Source organism: Psittacula echo (assembly GCF_963264785.1).
Source record: "Psittacula echo genome assembly, chromosome: 1".
NCBI classification, from domain to species: domain Eukaryota; kingdom Metazoa; phylum Chordata; class Aves; order Psittaciformes; family Psittacidae; genus Psittacula; species Psittacula echo.
The window spans coordinates 16,078,944-16,098,536 of record NC_137735.1 but is presented as its reverse complement, the minus strand read 5'-3'; the positions used below and the strand labels follow the sequence as shown (position 1 = coordinate 16,098,536).

Here is a 19,593-nt window from a genome sequence, read left to right as displayed (position 1 = left end):
CTGTCCACTGGTCACAAATACTCACATGAACACTTTATTGTCTACAGAAATAAATGGGAAAATGATATGCTCATAGATAATGAACACAAATCTGCTTTCTATTAACACTAGAACTAGACACCTGGTGAAAGTGAGAAGTAATTTATGCATTAAGTGTCCATCTATACTGATGCACCCAATTAAATTGAACTGAGTGAAAAAAATTCACAGCAGAACACTCAGAATTTGTATTAAGATCTTTCTATACTTGTATTCGTGTCCTTCAGTACACTAAGCATACCTATTTATATCCATCTCAGGAACTGCACCCCTAGAAACAAAAAGCAAGAACATGATGAACTGCTGATTAGTTACCTTCTCTCTGACTGACTCTCCAGGAATGAGCTGTGGTTCAATGGTAATAAACAGTGTTATATATGAGCCCTCACTCAGATTTTGCACAGAATCATAACCTCTCTCGATTCCCAGGGTCTTGTCTTTGCTGTAGCCAAGGAGGACTGGAGGAATATCCACCTTAAATGTACCATCAATCTACAACATATACAGATAAATACTTCTCATTAGAAGAAAAAAGCAAAACTTCCTTCTCAAATACATTTGCTGCTTGTATTAAAATATTTTATTCCTTTGATTTATTACTCTGAATTACAAAACAATGAAATGAGAGAATATGACATATATACTGATTAGCTGTGGGGAAAACACGAGACATCTCATTGTTAAATGTATTAATTACAACTGGATGTCAGCCTGTCTTGCATATTATGGACACTAATATTTAATGAAATGGAAATCATACACACTAGTTCTTAAAGAGTGCCAGCATTTCACTGTTTTTCTTTCAAACAGCAATCTCTGCATGGCACTATTTACCTGGAAAACTGTCAAAATTGCAAAATACAGTTCGTAGGACTCCACTTCTGAAGGCAGCATCATACCAACAGGCCTTTACCTGTTTGCATGATGCTCCAGCATCTAACAGATACACTTTCCATGCAGAAGCTGCTGGCAGTTCTTGGGTGCAACTGCAACTGGGCCCATTCAGCCAGCCTCCCCACAGAAGAGTGCTCTGATAGACTCAACAGCCCTTTGTACTTTCCTCTGTCACTTACAACTGAAGATTAGGTCTTTCAGAAAAGGCTGTGTGAGATGATGGATGGCATGCCCCGTACTTGCTTGGGCAAGTCTCAACAGTGGATGTAAGTACCATTAAGAGAAAAGCAAGAAGATTAACCTCCTGTTTTGGGCAGAATTCAGACAACTGCCATCAGGAAGGAAATCTTGAGTGGATGTGGAAGATGAACAGATGACTCACTGGGCTGGTTCATCAAACATTTAAGAACAAAATTAAGTTTGATGAGAAGAAAACTCTAAATAAATCACTCAGAATTTCTGCTGCAGCGCAGTACAACAGGATGAAGAAATGCTTCATTTGCTACTAAAATCTAATTGCCAGATGCACCTTGATATAACTGCTGGATTAATTGGTTTTTTTCAAATTCAGTAAGAAATCCTGTTCAATGAAAAGGATGTCTAATGCTGGGGAGACCTGTGCAGGCATGCACGCTATGCTTAGGGAATCACAAACTGCAAGACCTCCTCAAAGACAGTTAGGAGTGCATTAGCAGGAATCCTGGAGGTACTCTGGTTTTACAACAGAAAGAATGATACACTAACAGGAAGTATGAAGGACAGAGGTTGCCATCAGCACTGGTAATCCTCAAAGATGGATTACAGGCTGTGTCCTTCGCTACATATTGGTAAGCAGCCTGTTAAACTGCCTAAGTCTGTCCATTAAGTCTCTCAGGACTGTGAGCAGACACACTTCGTGGGTGAATTTCATGCATTAGAACATTTCCCTAAACCCAGCATGGAACATTTCCTTAAAAAGAGGTCCTTGCTCCTTTTTGTTTGTTGACCTATAACAACAGTGGTGAATGATGTGTCACTGTCTGCACAGGACGGCCAAAGACTCACAAAAAGAGGGCTAGACCCTATTACTTACATCTTCTTTGAAGGCAATGAAAGATTCATTCTATAGGGCACCACAACCCTCAAACACCTAAATTCATTGATTAAACTCCTAAGTTGAAGAACAGCACTAAAGGTTCTGAGAAGTATCCCATATAGCCAGAGAAAAGCAAATTAATGTATCATTAGGTATGCAACTGATGTGAGAATCTTCATGTAGTGAGAAACAGAGACTTCTGTGGTATGATGACTTGATCTACAGATGAAAGCAACTGCCCTACATAAAAAAGTCCTACAGCAAGGTTACAATATGATAGCACTATTGATGTGAAAAATTGAGTTTCCTTAACCTAAGTCCAGGATGGGTAGAAGGACAGAAGAACTACCCTGTGAAGAACTGCATGTTTTACTATTATTCCCATGACTACCTGTTGATATCTCTTGAAGAAAGCTTCTCTTGAAAAGTTCTAAGAGTGGGGGAAAGAAGGGACAGGAAGAGGCAAAGATGAAAATTTGGTGATTCATGAAAAACATGAAAAAAGAAGGTAGGTCAAGTTTCCCATCACCTATCTAGGTGATATTACTATTCCTAGTTCATGTATCAAGGCTGTGTATACCAAAGATCTCAAAAGCCACTGACAAAACCACCTAAAGTATTTGCACTTTTAATCTCATTACTGGAGGAAGCCAGGCCACATTGTCAGTGTAGAAGTATGCTTGCTTACGTCTTCTCCCTTCAGAATGTTGAACTCACTGAGAAATAATCACCAAATTTGACAAAAACCAGTTGTTTCAAAGGCATTTTCAAACAATTCCATAAAAATAAGCTAACAAGTACAGAGAACATGATTAAATCTGGCATTTCATTACCAGCCTTGTTCCATTCTCCAGTTTTGTTTTAAGACATTTACTCCAAGTTACCTACCCTTGCTTGAAAATATATGGTAGTAAATGGAATTTTAACACATCCCAGCCAGCATCTCTCAACATGAGCGTGGATTCCACTGCCTCTTTCACGATCATCCTGTTAAAAAGGTGACCAACATAACACTTTGTACGACACTTTAATTTCCTTTAATCCAATCAACAATTTAATCCAGGCATTAATATAAAATATGTATTGTTTTAATAATTTACTACAGATACAAGCTCATTACTAGTACAGCAATGATTATTCTGCATGCCTTTCAAGCATGCCAGATACTGAACAATTACAAGGACATCATGGCCCATGATAAAACGTGCTTGCACTTCAGGGTTCAAGTCCTGTATAACCTGAGATAAAGAACTCAAAAATGTGAGAAGTCATCCAAAACAGCCTTCTCAGACAAGGTAAATTAAGCTATGGTCTTCTAATGAAGTATTTTGCTAGCATTTAAGAAAGCTTTTTGAAGGTAAAATTGTATGAAAATCTAACTAAACGCTGTGGAACAGAAGCATTGTTTTCATGTGTATTGCTTATCAGGGATTTCTGAAACCAGTATAATCAGTCTATACATTGTTAAAAATAAATGAATAAAAATCTATAAAGGCTCGAGTGACATCTGAGCTTCAAGACTATCATTCTTCCCTCTGCTCCACCAAATACCATTTCAGTTCTGGGGACAGAATTGTGTTCTCAGTGAAATGTGCACATTGTTTCATTTTGGGCTGCATTTCCAAGAGTGTCGAGTACTGCTATTCTGCTGAACTGACTGGGAGGGCTTGCACTGGTTTCAACAGGGGAAGGAGTTATGTCAACACTGAGAGCTTAATTTATCTCATTCCAAAAAATTAAACCAGGATGAGAGCATAAAAAGATAGTTAATAAAAATACAGGAATTGGGATCATTCATCTGGAATTTAGTAAAAAATTCTGATTAAGTGTTAGAACAGAATTCAGATTACAGTTCACATGTCGCCTCTCAATTTTAGTTACTCTAACTTCATTAAATATCAGTAAAACCCATTACATACATATGTTCAACTCTAGCAGCAGATTATGTAGTACACGCTTAATTTGTACAGACAAAGGTTAACACTATACAGATTGCTTCCTCTAATAATCTTGCATTATTGACTAGAAATAAAATCATAAGGAATGACAAAATAGATAAAAGAGGCACAGGAGGATGAAATTTATTACACCAAAAAGACTTTTTCTGTCAACTTAAAAAGCTCATAATATTCTCTAATGTACACTGTCCTGCAATTATGAACTCACCTCTATAGCATCATGAAGTACTTCATCAAAAATGTTAATGAAGACTTCATCCCTCACTGACTGCAAACTATGGGTGCTGTAGTCACCATTAGGAGCTCTGAAAAGGTTAAATATACCAAAAGAGTGATTTGAACAGAACTGGAAAATTTTAGTACATTTGCATGCTCAAATTAAATTACCATTACTCAGAAATAATTTTGCTTCATTTTGCTGTACCTAAAAGGAAGCTCAAGTTCTTCATTCCAGCTGGGGTTTGGACCCTCTGCTGTTGTTGTCCGGCACACTGTTCGCTGAAAAGAAACTTCTACAAAAGGACGAACTAAAACCTATGAATAGACACCAAAACAAAGGAAACAGACCTCTATAAAAATTCATGAGAACATCTTAAATTACATTTTCATGTATTTAGAAAAATAAACATACACTTTGTGGAGATAAGGCTGGTGAAGCCCAGATAAAACTTTAATACACTTTAAATACTGCACTTCCCAGGCTTCTAAGCATTTATGAAGCATTTAAAAAAATTTATATGTTAGCATTTCCAAAAGATTGTGTATATTCAGAAAACTTGACATATTCATATATACCAGCAAAACACATTTTCTCTGGAGAATGGGAAAACTACTGGCTATCTAATCAAAAAAGGTAACTGAAACAGAATACATGATGCAGACACTAGTGGAAAAAAGAACACTTGTGTCCTCTTATCTGTAATCCAAGCAGCCTACTGCTGCAATCCTGGCTGTTTCTGAAACTGGCTCCTATTACAGATAAGCAACTTCTACTAGACACAACAAAAGTCTAATGTGATTAAAAATGGCTTAATGGGCCATTTAATTAATATTCAAGTGCATATGGCATAACCTTTTCCGTATTTCAAAAAGCTGTGATTTTGAAGGGACATCATAAGAAAAACAGAGGAAAAAAACACCCCAAAAGGCTTCCACCTTCGTTCAGAAGGATGCTGGTTTAGAGTAAGAGTGCAGCAAACCCAAAATTCAGGCTGTGGAAACAGCCATGAGCAGACACATACAGAAGAGTAAGAACAGACCAGGTATATATGATATTTTCTCCTATTACTTTTACTTTTCCACACTTCAACTGTTTTCAGATGGACTTTCCTAAGCCTGCAATAATTTTTCTTTCCAATGCAAGCAAACTTCTTTATTCCACAATACACATAAGCAACTCCTCTGGGCACCTACTAAGTGCTGCCTGAAGAATCACAACCTTCTGTTTGTTTTAAACGTAACTCCTATCAGCTTCATCTGGTGATCCCTCACCCCTCTACTGAAAGAGACACTAGACAGTCAATCCCTATCCATGGTCTCCACATTAGTCATGATTTTGTGCCTCTCTACCATATTCCTCCCTTCTCTACTAGCAGTTACCGCTGTGCTGGCTGAAAAGCCCTACCATTTTTCACTGTACATTAGCCATTCTGTACTTCTGACATCCTTATCACCTTCTCTGAGCTTTTTGCAGCTTTACGATCTTTTTGGAGATCAAGGAGCAAGCAAACCAACCTCACTAGAAAGCTATCTTTCTGATGGTGAACGTTACTGTCTGTGGAAGAGAGGAATGCTCCCAACCTCGTATAAGAAAATGCTCGTTTGGTAATGTACCTGGTTGAACGCCCAATCAGGGCTAACAGCTGGGCTGTGAGCTGACGCAGAGGCTGCAAACATCTCATTGAAGGACCTTGAAGATTTGGCTGGTTGTTGAAATTTGCTATGAGAGGAAAAAACAACAACAAGACAGAGAACATATTCCAAAATATGAATCCCTCACATTCTGTATTAACCATTCTGAATCCTGGAAATACTTCTGATACTTTAATGTCACGACTTTAACCCTGGAAAGATATTTATTCCATCAAATAACACAAAATGAATGCCAGAAAGGGGTAGTGAGTGTAAAGCTCTTGTATGCCTCACTGAAAGAATGCTTTGTGCCTGGAGGCTTTATTTTCGGAAGAGCTTATCAGCTCAGATTTTGGGTTTTTCCCCCCTCTCCATATGATCTTTCTGAGCTACAGGTTTTTCAGTTCAAGGAGATGAATACCCATAGAATTCATAAACAGTGTACATTTCATGGTATTCAGTCAAGGCCTCTTCGATAAAATTAAACCCATATGAGTATTACACAACCAGCAACCCATGAGTGAAATAAAATAAATGTTAATAGGTTTATTTTTATAGTGTTTCCACATAACTTTTCTTGTAGTAATGCCACACTAGAGATTATGAAAGAAAAACTATTCATGGAGAAAGCAGCTCAAAACAAGGTATCATATAACGCAAGACTGGGAGGGGCTTTAGTTATTTTTATAAGACTGATAATGAATTAAAATTTTCATCTGTTCCTTCTTATCAACATGTTTCCAATATGAATTGCTTTTTCCGGTATGAACTTACTTACATAAGCCAAAAGAACCTTTATTATAGTAAAGAGATAAAACAGCAGAAGATGCTAAATTCTGTATGCACAGTAATTGGCCAACTTGAAAATACCTCTGAGTTAAATGCAGGGTGTATTCATTTTGGGAGAGAGAGAGAGCGAGAGAGAGAGAGCACTGCACTAATATATCATTTCTGGAGCTGAACCAGATGACTGTTCAGAACTCCAGCATCTCTGTGTGAAACAACATCACACAGTGCAGGCATTGCCTTAATTTGCCTGAAGGTAATGGTCACCTTTAAAATTAGTCAGAGCCAAATTAGGCTCAGTCCATGAACTTAAACAAACAGTTCATGAAGGAGAAGAACAACATGCTCCACTGAGGAGGCAAATACAGTATCCCTCAATGAAGAACTAGATCTTTTAATACTTATTTTTAGTAGTAAGATATTATGAATTTAAATTACCCTAGTAAAAGTAGGAGGCTTGCTTAAGGTATAATTCATCTGATATTACCAGAGTTATAATGTTGTCAAAGCTGTAAGTTACCTTTCAGGCAGTTTTTTCCTGAACCAAATTAAGAAAGTTTTTGGTAAAACGTTTCTGGAGGTTAGTAGTTACTGATAAATGATCAGATTATTCTACAAACTCACTGAACAGCAGTTCTTTATCATTATTAATAAAAAGATAAATGTGTATCTGTTTTTATGATGAGGATCAAAACACCACAGATGGCTGAATTTCAACATTAGTTGCTTCAGCTTCCTCAAAACAGCAGAAAGCAGAAAACGAACCTGTACTGGAAACAGGCATTTAAACATACCTCATCACTGGTTTTCTCACTGGAATATCATAAGCTCTAACGATGTTCACTAACAGTTTGATGTCTCCATCAGATAAATTCTGTGCTGTGACCTTCTTCCTTTCTTTTCTTCTTGGCCTTAATGGTCGTTTTGGCTCTGTCAGTTTAAAGAGGCTGAGTCCCAAAATACTAATAATCGTGAAACAGAAGACAGTTAGCAATTCTTGCATAGAATGCAATATTTTAGTGTTCCCATGATACACATGCACATTAGATATATGCTCCTGTTAGTACCATACAAAACTAGGAAATGTCAAAATGTTTTAATTGTTTAGTCATACACAATCCAGTTTTGTCTTCTAGTCCAGAAATTCTAACTTAAATTTGCAAAAAACCTTTTTTGCAGGGAGGGATGTGAATATGTTTGGTTTTTTGTTTTGTTTCAGTTCTTCCCCAAAACCAGGCAAGATATGACAACTACACAACTTCAAGATAGATCTAAACTACACCGCTATAAACAAGGCATCTAACAGATAACAACCACTGTATGGAATAAGCAAAAAAAATCTAATTACACAGCTATGTACGACAAACAATAAGCTATAGAAAGGAATCATAATGAATATGGCACAACATACCCTGGACCCTCAGAACTTACAACCCAAGGCAAAGCAGAACCAAAGGGAAAATAAAAACAGAAGAATAAAAAGCAGATTTATGTTTTTACACATCATTGATATTAACTGCAGGCATTCCAAAATCTACTTTGAAAACTGACAGCCAATGTCATTATTTCCTTATATAATTAAAACCCCCAGAGTAATTACTATTAAAATAACACAAAACCACGAGTTACTAAAATATCTGCCCAAGTAGATGCTTTTAAAACTCTTGGTGTATTTTAAATTCACTAACCATATAAATCAGCAAACATGAATTAATATGCATGATAAGAAACTATCAGTGAAGCAACTGATTTTAAACAACTCCAAAAGCTGGTTATAAACTCATTTGGTTTCTTCTATTCCGTGATGTGAAAACATGAGCTAAAAAATAGAATGAACTCTTTTGTAAGAGAGTAAGTCTCTGTATGGCCAGCAGATGGGACTGTTTAGATTTATACTGCTCAATAAAAAACCTCTGGCTGCACTTTAAGAGTGTCATGTTTATAGTGAACACAAGCAAATTCTACATGGAAGAAAAAATAAAATCCACAACTTGTTTGCTTACACAGCTTTTAAGCGAGCAACTTTAAGACTCATCTGTGCTGGGATGACTAATAAATGTCAAAATCAACAAGTATGGCAACTGGAACAACCATTCAAAGAAGTGCTTAAAGTAATTACAAAAAAATATTAAAAGAAAAAAGAAGTCATTTCCAAATCCAGTAACATTTCTGAAAGTAAACAGCATTTGACAATATCCAGAAACAGCAAACAAATACATGAGAAGTAAAATACAGAAAATGACTATTAAAAAAATATATCTATTTCACATTATTTGCAGGGCATGTGCACTACCTCTAAGTGAGCACCACCTATAGAACCAGTGGTAGTGTTACTAGCTCCAATGCTTGTCTGGTATTTGGACATCATTCAGTCTGGCACCACCTAGGGCTATGCTCAGCTCATCAGATCACAGCCCGATGCATTACATGCTGCTAAACCTTATTTCCATGCTGCCACACAACTTCTGCCAAAACCAGACTTTAACTTTAAAAAGTTTTCACACACTCTGTGTATCAATACACTGTCCATACTGGCAGAGGTGCACTCAGTGATTGGAAGCTTATATATCGCACTAAATGCAAAATTGCATCAATTGTTAGGCACATCAATGCTTTGTAAAAAAAGATCAGTTAGCTTCACTTTTCCTTTTTTTTTTTTTTTTTTTTTTTTTTTGATTTAGAACAAATAAAGACAGCTCCCTTACCCCAGGCTGGGAATCTCCTCTTCATTAACAAGGTCAGAGAGAATGAAATGGTGTTTTGCTATGAGGAAACGGTTTATTACTGATTCTCGAACCTGTGAATGCAGAGGGAGAAGAGACCAAAATACAGTTCTATCCAAACCTACTGCAAATATTTGCATTCTGTCTAGTAAACACAAACAGATCTCCAAATGCACATTTTTTTTCCCCACTTTTAAAAGACTCCCAACAACTATATTGAAGCAGATTGACATAGTGCCTTTATCCTTTTTCCTATCACAAATGCTAGTAAGGCCTTTATATACTGTGCCATTGCAGAACAGCAGTACCAAACACCTTTCTGAAATACATCTCCCCCTTTATTTATAAAAGATTTTAAGTTACTACTATTATATCTTTGTTTTGAAGTGACAGGCATATAAAGATCACATTTCAAGGTGAACTGAATTTCAGTTCTGATGGGAGAAGTCTAATTTTCAAGCACACCTGTCAATTTATATAACTGCAGAATACCCAAATATTATTCTAAAAAAAGGATACTTGTATTTGATCTAAAAGAGTGACAAACCAAGGTACCATAATGCTTATTACCGTGTGCTACTACACCATTATTTAGTCCACTGCATTTAGTGCACTGATGTTTGAGTGCACACTTCAGTATCAGACAAAACATATGGGGCTGACATGGACATGACAGCTGTGTTAAAATAATGTTTTTTATATTATCATACTGAATCTGGGCTCTGGCACTTGCCTGGAAGATTTAAACACTCTTCATTGTCTAGGATTCTTTTACAAACCATTCTTTCTAACAGACAAATTGTTTTTGTCCTACATCATATCAATGTTATCATCACAGTGTATGTTTCGCTGGCTGCCTATGATTTAGTACATTTCCTGTTATTTTCAGTACTAGTAAGAAACTGGTGGCCATCTTTTGCACCTCCTATTTTGCCAGAATAATCTTAAATGGCAAACTTCTCTTGGTTATATGACCAATGTTCTCCTATACTGTAATACCACAGTGAAGGTGATGTGATAGAAGATATGCCCTATGCCTCAGGCTGCAGGACATGACACGTGTATCACATTTTTTGCAGAGGTTAGGATCACTTTCATGGAGATAAATAAGGTCTTAGCATCACAGCTTACAAGAAGGAAAACAGGGAGGAAAGGAAAAACAGTGAATGCCTGGGACACAACAGATCTCTGGGACACTGGGGCAAAGAGAATTTACAGAACTGCTGGAAAAATCCAGAATGGCTGGTCATCTTGTATATGGCATCTTTTTCAGTAACATTAAATGAGTCATTTATAAATCTCCACTTGTTCAACTAGACCAGTTTCAGGCCTAACTTGAGACTTTAAATATGTCTGTAAGTCATGTTTAGAGATGAATAAGTTTTTAATATTCATGGAAATGAAACTTCCAAGTATAGAAGCAACATATGGTCTACAGAAATATGGTGGATCCATATTTTTTGCAGCTTACCTTCTGTAGATAGTTGGCAACAACTGCTCTGTGGGCATCTAAGTAATTTTTGCTGTCAATCACATCCCTCTCTTGCAGTCTCTTCTCATAGTCCTAAAGATATTTACTAGAGTTTGTGATTTGAAACATATTCAGTGCTTTATTACATACATGAAAAATGGCAAATATTTCATTAATATTAATGTATGGGCTACTATAAACCAAAACAGATGTCAGAGGTTTATAAAGCTATTTTCAATGCTAATGTATACAGCAACAGCAGTGCTAAACTACCATGAATATAGACAAGAATTCCATTAAGTTACAAGATTCATGTGGTTTAAATTACTATGAATAACTTGAAGATTTCCCTCACTTCTTTTAAAGCTGAACTTTGACCTGCTGCTGTAAACTGAAATTCCATTTGAACTGGAAATGGCTTCTCTTACTGCAGCTGCAATAGCTGCAAATATAAAGGACAATCCTTTTGTAACAGAAGTGATGCAGTATTTATGGAAGATGACCTGAAATCTGAACTGTGTTTTAATACACAGTAACTAGTGACACAACTGTACTGACAGATGCAACTTTTATTCAAAAGTTTTGGAAGGTGTCTCATAAATTGAGAAAAGGTTAGAGCTGACACTCAGCTTCCAAGAAAAACACAGAGTCTACCAGTCCAGGGGATCTCTCCAGATCTGCAGGCTTAATGGAAGCCTGCAGGTTGCCTTTAGAATCACAGCTACTTATCACTTAAAAGTAAAATTAATTTGGGGCTGCCCGTTCAACAAGCATGTGGAGAAACTGGATAGGGTCCACTAAAGGGCTAGTAAGAAGTCAGATGCCTATAGAACATGATCTACAAGAACAGGTCAGAATCTTAGAATAATGTACGTTAGAAGAGAACTCTGGTTGTTACCTGATCCAAACCCTCACTCACAGCAGGAACAACTGCAAACAGGATGCTCAAAGGCCTTTGCCGTTGAATTTTCAGTACCTCTAGGGATGGAAATTCTACAAACTTGCTGGACATGTTCTAGAATTTGAATACATTCTTTGTGAAAAGTGTTTTCATTATATCTAACTGGAATTTCTCTTGGAGTGACTTGTGCCTGCCATCATCTTACCACCTAAGATGAGCCTCACTTTTTTCTCTGCACTGTCTCACTAGGTACCTGAAGGAAGCTGTAAGAGTCCCCACTTAGCCTTGTGTGCTTAGGCCAAAGCAAATCTTAGTCCTTTCAACTTTTTCTTGTATGCCAGATGCGCCAGCCCTGTAGATATTCTGGCAGCTCTGTGCTGGACTTGCTCCAGTATTTCAGTATCTTTCTTGCATTGGACAAGGTGTTCAACTCAGTCTGGTCAGGAACAGATTAATGACCAATCCTGTATCTGCCCACAACTATTTTGAGTTGATAGAGTGTGCCAAACTCATTTCTCTAGTTCCAGACAATATAACAAGAGAAAACAACCATTAAATACATCTTGGATGGTTCAGGTTGGACAGGATTTATTCCTTTTTTTTAAATAATCATTGAAAAACACTATGACAGGTTATCTAGAAAGGCTATGGAATCTCCCATTTAGAGGTTTTCAGAACTTGGCTAGACAAATACACAGCTGACCTCATCTAGTGCTGGCAACAGTCTCACCAGTTCAGTGTATAGCACGGCTAGATAACCTCCAGATACTATTTTCCAAACAATATTGCCACAATTCTATGAATTTTCAGACTTCTTTGCCAAATGGCAAGTAAAGCAACTAGGAACTATTCCACTTTAAACTTAGTTTTAAAGACCATGTCACATAAAATTAACCTGGAATGGGTGATCATGGGTTTATCCAATTTACCCTTAAATGAAAAAAGAAAAGAAATAAACCAATTCTTAAACAATAGTTTTCAATTTTGAGTGAGAAAATGAAATTAACAAAGTCTCTAAAATCAATGTGGTCAGAAACACATATCAAAGATGTGGCACATCTTTAAACAAAAGATACAAAACTAATCTAAAATTTAAAAAGGAAAAATACTTATTGCAAAGAGCCAGACACGAGTGAATTAATAAATACCTTTAAAAAAGAGATAATCCAAAAGGAAGGGAAGAAAGAATTTTTTCAAATAAATTTATGTAAGAAGTAGGGATGAAGCAGCAGCTGCCAGAATCAAGAGATGAAGGCTGGATATGGTCCTGAACAACCTTATCTAGTTGAAGATGCCCTGTTCATTGCAGGGGGGTTAGAACTAGATGATCTTTGAAAGTCCCTTCCAACCCATTCTACGATTCCGATCCTGCTAAGGAAATGAGCACACTAAAATGCTCCTTAGCTACATTAATTGCTACAGAACAAAAGCATGCGTGACTTAACACAAAGAATGGAGTTGAGATTAAAAATAACTGAAGTATGACCCAAATAAAAACTGCACACATTGCAGTTCAGTAAGGTTCTTAACGGACAGGCAAGGACAGGGTAAGCTAACTGAAACAATGTACTAAAACACTGCAGGATAACTGCAACGTAAGCTGTAGCAAAACATAAAAACGTTTTAAGTTTTGTTAGTCATTGCTTCCAGCAGCCTCCACAGAAAGGGCTCAAGTTAGTAAGCCTAACCCTGAATTATCGTTTTATTATCTTTCTGTATTTGAAATCACTTACAAATAAATGAAAAGGTCTCCTACCTTTAACAAAAACTATCTTAGAATTTGTCTACAGCAGTTGCTGTGGTTTATCTTTCTTTTTCCACAGTACAGCTGTGGAACTATTGCCTTGGGAGGAAGCTGTCTTAAAGTAAAACTAGAAAAGACTGAAGGATTAAAATTCTCACTTTTTACATATCAGCACAGCTGTACATTCTTTAAGGGACCAACTGACTTCATTGCAAGTCAAATACTAGCATTAAAACTAGAAAAGAAATATTTCAGATAACACTCTACCTGGAAGATTTTCTCACTGATTTCTCGTTCATGTAAGGGGACTTGCTTATAGTTTCGGAACTCTGCCACCTCCTCACTTCTGAGCTGCAAAAGTCGGAATCTCTTTGATCTATTAAATTCCTCATCAGAAACAAAGTTAAATTCTTGCTGCAACTGTTCCAACCTGAAGAACTCCGGAGCCCGGGCCCCTCCGCCCGTAGAAGCCTAAATTAGTAAAAAAAAAAAATCATTTTTTTACTAAAAAAAAAAAAACAAACCCCACCTTTTCATGCAAAGTGACTGAAGTCTATAAAATAACTTCTGTAAGTCTTACTTGCATATGGCAAGGGTGGTCATTTTAAGCAAAAGAGACTGAGACAGATCAAACGGAGACTGAAACATCAAGTGCTTTAAAGTGAGGTTTTGTTGAGCAAAGTATATAAATTTAAGAATACAATAAAATTCTATTTCTTTGTAACATAATAAAGAGTAGGAAAACTGTAACACAGCAGAGTAACCTAGGCAGCTGTACTGTAAAGACGATTCATTTACACAATTTCAGCTACGTAAACAGCTCCTCAATTTGATGTTCAGAAAAGCTGCAACCTCTGTAACACACTAGATCTCTTTGTGCAGTTGTCACTATGAGCAACTTCCTATTTAATATCATACAAGTGCACTGAGAATACTCCTGTCCTTTAAGGAAACAAACTCAAAACCTGCATTTTTTTTAAATTTATAAATTAATCAGTTTGCATATTCCCTTATACCTATTTTTCACCATTAAAATATTACTGAATGGATTAATAAATCATACTCATTAATAATTAAGCCACTACTAAATGGATTAATTAATTTATATTTTAGTAAACATTTTGCTTCTTAACACTCACCCAAGTATGTCCATAACAAATTCAAATGCTACTACCTCCCTGGCATGCATGCAGATTGCCTGGAAAGGTATTGGTGAGTAGGTGTTTCACAGCTCCATTAGTCCTACAGCTCTGCACAAGCCACTTACCACGATCAGCTGCATCAGAGCTGCATTGTTTGGGTCATTTGGATCAAGTTTTGCTTCTGCTGCCCACTTAGCTAGTTTCTTCATGTCAGTTAAGCCTGATGTGCCAATGGATGCAATAGCATCGATGCTTTTTAAAGCACTAAAAAGACAGAATTGACCCAACTTACACCATACATATGATATAGCAATATTAAAAAAAAAAAAAAAAGTATTTAATACAATCTTAGGAAAAAAACCCTCCCAAAACAAAAACAAAAGTTCCCCAAAGCCTGAACAGTAAATTACACTACACAATTCTTAACTGCAGCTTTGCAAATGAGGAAATTATGAATTGCAAAGGAAAACAATGGGGAAATACGAAGGAACTGGTGGAAAAGAACTTTTACATAAGGTAGTAAGGTGCTTATTGATACATCTGTGATACACCTGCAGTATTCCATGTTGCTTCCTTGTAATCAATAACATGATAAATTGCTTCACAAAAGCAATGAAAGCATGAAATTTAGCATGAAATATTTGGCAATCCATACTGAAACATACTTCTCAAATACAGTCCTTGCTTGCCCCCATGTCTTTGACCTGTACCCTGGATGGCTTACTCAGACCTGCACTGTAGTCTTGGTCCTTCCCTGGTGTTTCTGGATAGATCCTGGGGCCTGATTCCTCCCCTTGCCATGTCAGGACTGCTGCCAGTAGCCTGCTCTGCCTGTCATGTTCAACTCATGCAAGACTACATGCTGGCTGGCAAGGATGCTAACTGTGCTGGGACATCCTTCTTCAGCCTTCTCCCTTGTGGCGTAGCCCTGCTTTTGGCCCTCCCTGACAATAAGAGTCCCAGATCCACTCCTTATCCTTTGGACACTTCTGCTCACTTTATTAGACTCACAGTAGGCAAAGAACTATGGTAGCTAGTATGAAGGCCATTTGTACATTGACTTGCCGGCCAGGCTTCTGGCATCTTCTCAAAAAAGCCATCCCTGAAGCCCCTCCGCTACCAAAATCTCGCCACATAAACCCAATACACCAGGGCATGCATGTACCACAGAGCGTGGATGCTGCCCTGTCTGTTTTTAGGGGTGATAATTTGAGTCTTTGATCTCTGCTTAGCTGAATATTTTCAAGAAAGCTTTAAGAGCTTATGGATCCTTCTCACATTTGGTTAGAATCAGCCAAACAACCAGCAATTACTGGAGCAGCAGATAAAGTGATAACATCAAGGTTTTATCTTTAGGCATCAGTCCTGACAAATGCCACTGAACCACAATTGTGCTGAAAAGCTAATGGGCAGCAAAAACTAACTTTAGGCATGAAAAGTTGTCTCACAGCAAACAATGGAAAGTCACAGACAGCTGAATCACCCTTTAGAGTTGAACAAAGAATCTTTTACAGCTAACTTCCTTCTGAAATTCCCCATTTTTCCATTTACTACAGTGATTAGTCTCCAGAGTTTAAAGTTAGCCTTTGGGAATACATCCTTATGTTTTAATCTTACTGAAGTCAGCAGGTTACTCACAGGCTGATGAGAAAATTAGTCTCACAGTTGCAGCTTGGGTCAAAAGTAGCAACATATTGACTTGGATGCCAATGTCTAACCTCTAAATAAATAAAAACCTGACAGAATCTAATCAGCTGGAAGAGGTACTTGCTCAGTGTTAATAAATTCAGGAAAACTCCTAAGGCTTTACAGTGAAGTTACCTGATGACATTGAAAATGCAGACTAAGTATAATCTCCTTGACTTTATTGCAATTATATAAAAGCAACAAGATGGACAAATCATCTACAATATCCAATTTGCAGCCACAGGGCAAATTAGATTGTTTTGAATGGAATAATATACTCATTTCTGCAGGTCAACAGGCTTCTGGTGGAAAAAATCACGAAAGAGTATTACCTTGGAATGATTCGACAGACGAGAATTTTTCACTGAATAATTCACTAACAGCGTCATGCCCCTACACTGGTATCTACTGCTTTCATAGCATACCCTTTATCATTAATTATAGAGAAGGCAGTTAAAGCACGTGTCCCAGTAGCCTCCCCAAATACACTTCAGATTAAGAAAAAGCTGGAGCTTCTGTTCTGAGCAAAATTACAGGAAAGTTCCTTGCTAGTACAAACACCTTCTATTAGAAAATCATAAAAGTATATTAATCAGCATGAGTTTAACTTTAATATTGTTGATAATTAATATACTAAAAGATTAAATTTCTAATTAAAACCTGTTCACTAAAACTGTGTACCCTAAGACATCTGCTGGGAGTTACAGTGCAAAGTAAAATATCTAAACTTCAGGAAAAAAGATTATGATAATCCTTGATTATGAAAGCCTCAGGTTTTTTTAAATACTAATATAATCAGTTTCCCGTGAGTCATTGAAAATTCCTATCATATTACCTTGAAATGCCTGTGTTTTGCTGAGATACTGGAGGAACTAAGGGGATTCCTTTTTCTCCAACCGCCCAAGAGACACTATTAGATACTTTCCCAGAGGTCATTAAAGTCATCCTGTTGCTACCATCAGCTTCAAATGAAAAGGACACACCTATCAAAGGACAAAAAACCCCAAAGTAGTATATTTATGCATTCAAACACAATGTCTGAACATTTTTAAAAACACATCCTGAAAATAAGTAGTCAATGAGAACAATCAGAGTAATCTCCCCAAGGAGGTGGTGGACTCCCCAGCGTTGAACACTTTTAAGATTTGGCTGGACAGGGCACTGAGCCAGATAGGTCATGGCCAAGAAAGGTTGGATCAGATCATCCTTGAGGTCCCGTCCAACCGGTTATTCAACATTTCTATGAAATAACCTTTGTCTTTATATAAATGGAGAAACATCAAACAACTTGATTCTGCTGCATGCTGTGAGGAAGGACTCTGCTCTACAAAAAGAGTGAAGGACTCCGTTCCACAGAGTCTTCCACAGAAAGGCTTTCCATTTGGGTTGGAAGGAAAGGCTAATCCTTGAAAACTACGTCAAAAGCTTTTTTTTCTGCTTCACAGACACGCTGTAATATTTCTGGTAGTTTTCCCGTTCAGCATACTGTTATTAAAGAAACAGAAATTCAGAGTCAAGAGAATAATGCATGACTAAAAATTGAGCCCTAAAGCTTTGTGATTGCATGTTCAGTCATCACAGCCAGTGATACTTACACACGTATTTGTTTTAATGATTTTTTTTACCACATTTCTTTTCTTCACAGTTGTTTACTTATTATTCTGCTCTAGCTTGATCTGCATTTCATACATGGCAAATTTGTGCAAGTCAGCCATCTCATAATGCTGTTCAAACTTATATAAACTTGAAAGTTCCATATGCTACTATGTATTATTCCTGATTCCCCTTTTCCTCTCTCTCTGTTGTTTTTACTTTTCAATGTCCCAGGGATAAAATGTGCTGCAGGACTTCAACAAGGCAAATAGAAAGACAAAAAAATTATTCTGCATATACACTTTTATAGCCAGTTCTTCAGTGGTATAGAACATTAACATCACCAGAGCTATACTGATTAACATCACATGCTTGTTCTGCAGTGTCAGAGGCCTGACTATGTAAGTACTAAAAAACCCCCACCCACTCCTAGCAGAATTTACTCTGAAACTTATACCAGCCTGTTACTGCTACATGGTTTCAGTGAAGTAAGAAACACTGAACTGCAAAAGACTGAGAGACCCTACCACTCCCAACTCCTTCATGGTTCAACATCACACGCTGGCTGCTGCTGAACTCAATCTCTTCTATAGGAGCACTGCCTGTCAGAATTGTAGTCTCAGGAACAGGTATGAACACTTCAGCCAACAAGGTGGTACTGCTCATACCCGTTGTTTCATATATCTAGAAAAAAAACATGGGGACAGACTTAATAAAACCAGATGTACTCATGAGAAGTTGAAAACATACTGCAGAGTATCTGAACGATTTTACTATGACTTAAGCATGAAATAATTAAGACAACTGTATTAATTTACTTTCTGAATTCCTCAATTAGCAGACATTTCAGCTACCAGCAGCTAACTTGATCTGAACTTTTCCTAGAAGTATATTCTGCTCACCTTTATAATGCACCAGAGAATATAACAAACTCCAGGCTTTAAAGAACATCACTGTACGATACGTAACTGCTTGTAACAGTCACTGGCACCAGGTGAAGATGCCAAAGGGATTCTGCCTCACTAATTCTCCCTTACCACAAAAGGCAGGGTAAGGCACACAGTGCCTGTTCTGGCAGTACTGCAGGATGCTTTCCTTTTCTCTGGCCAGTTGCAGGCTCAGAGTGACATGAATGATTTCTCCATTCAGATGTTTTTAATCCAATAAGATGGTATTTATCTTCCCTTTTAATCTGTGCATTACATAAATTGAGCAGGCAAGGGGTATACACCCTCCTCTGAACTACCAGCAGTAAGTTACTTAACAGGAGAAGTAGAATCCTGACCATATTCCTCCTAAAAATATACTGTATTGGCCCTGACAATTATTCATGTGACTCATTCATTAATTCTTGCTTGGAATAGAGGTGGTGGTGGTTTGACTTAACTGCACTGCTGATCAGGTCAAGTGCAGTTATGGACATTACTAGCAATGATTTTTTTATTATACCCCTCCAGCAAACATTATGATGATTTTGCTGGGTGGACAATAATGTCTTAAGAAGGCCATTTTGGCAAGTTTACCTGCAACATGTATCAGTTCTTCTAAAATTAAAAAGCTGCTCCAGTAACATATTTAACCATATGTCCCAATTACTTCCTTTTCCCCATGCTGCCCATAGTCACTTTATATGTAACATGCACGCACGCATACACACACATATGTACAAATGTATGTATAAAGCACAAGAATCAAAAATGTAGCAAAAAAGTTAAAAGTTTGTGACTGGA

General features: G+C 37.2%; 1 protein-coding gene across 1 annotated transcript in view; it reads right to left on the bottom strand.

Annotated features, from left to right (window-relative positions):
- Positions 1-19,593, bottom strand: part of CC2D2A (coiled-coil and C2 domain containing 2A) — a 55,093-nt gene that overhangs the window by 11,199 nt on the left and 24,301 nt on the right. The window contains exons 15-26 of the mRNA XM_080631881.1: positions 18,391-18,547; positions 17,106-17,253; positions 14,710-14,848; positions 13,710-13,913; positions 10,798-10,890; positions 9,309-9,400; positions 7,398-7,565; positions 5,800-5,905; positions 4,391-4,500; positions 4,175-4,271; positions 2,897-2,995; positions 355-531 (exon numbers count right to left, since the gene is read on the bottom strand). Of these exons, the coding sequence (XP_080488007.1) occupies positions 355-531; positions 2,897-2,995; positions 4,175-4,271; positions 4,391-4,500; positions 5,800-5,905; positions 7,398-7,565; positions 9,309-9,400; positions 10,798-10,890; positions 13,710-13,913; positions 14,710-14,848; positions 17,106-17,253; positions 18,391-18,547 (1,590 nt within the window). The remainder of the gene's footprint in view (positions 1-354; positions 532-2,896; positions 2,996-4,174; positions 4,272-4,390; positions 4,501-5,799; positions 5,906-7,397; positions 7,566-9,308; positions 9,401-10,797; positions 10,891-13,709; positions 13,914-14,709; positions 14,849-17,105; positions 17,254-18,390; positions 18,548-19,593) is intronic.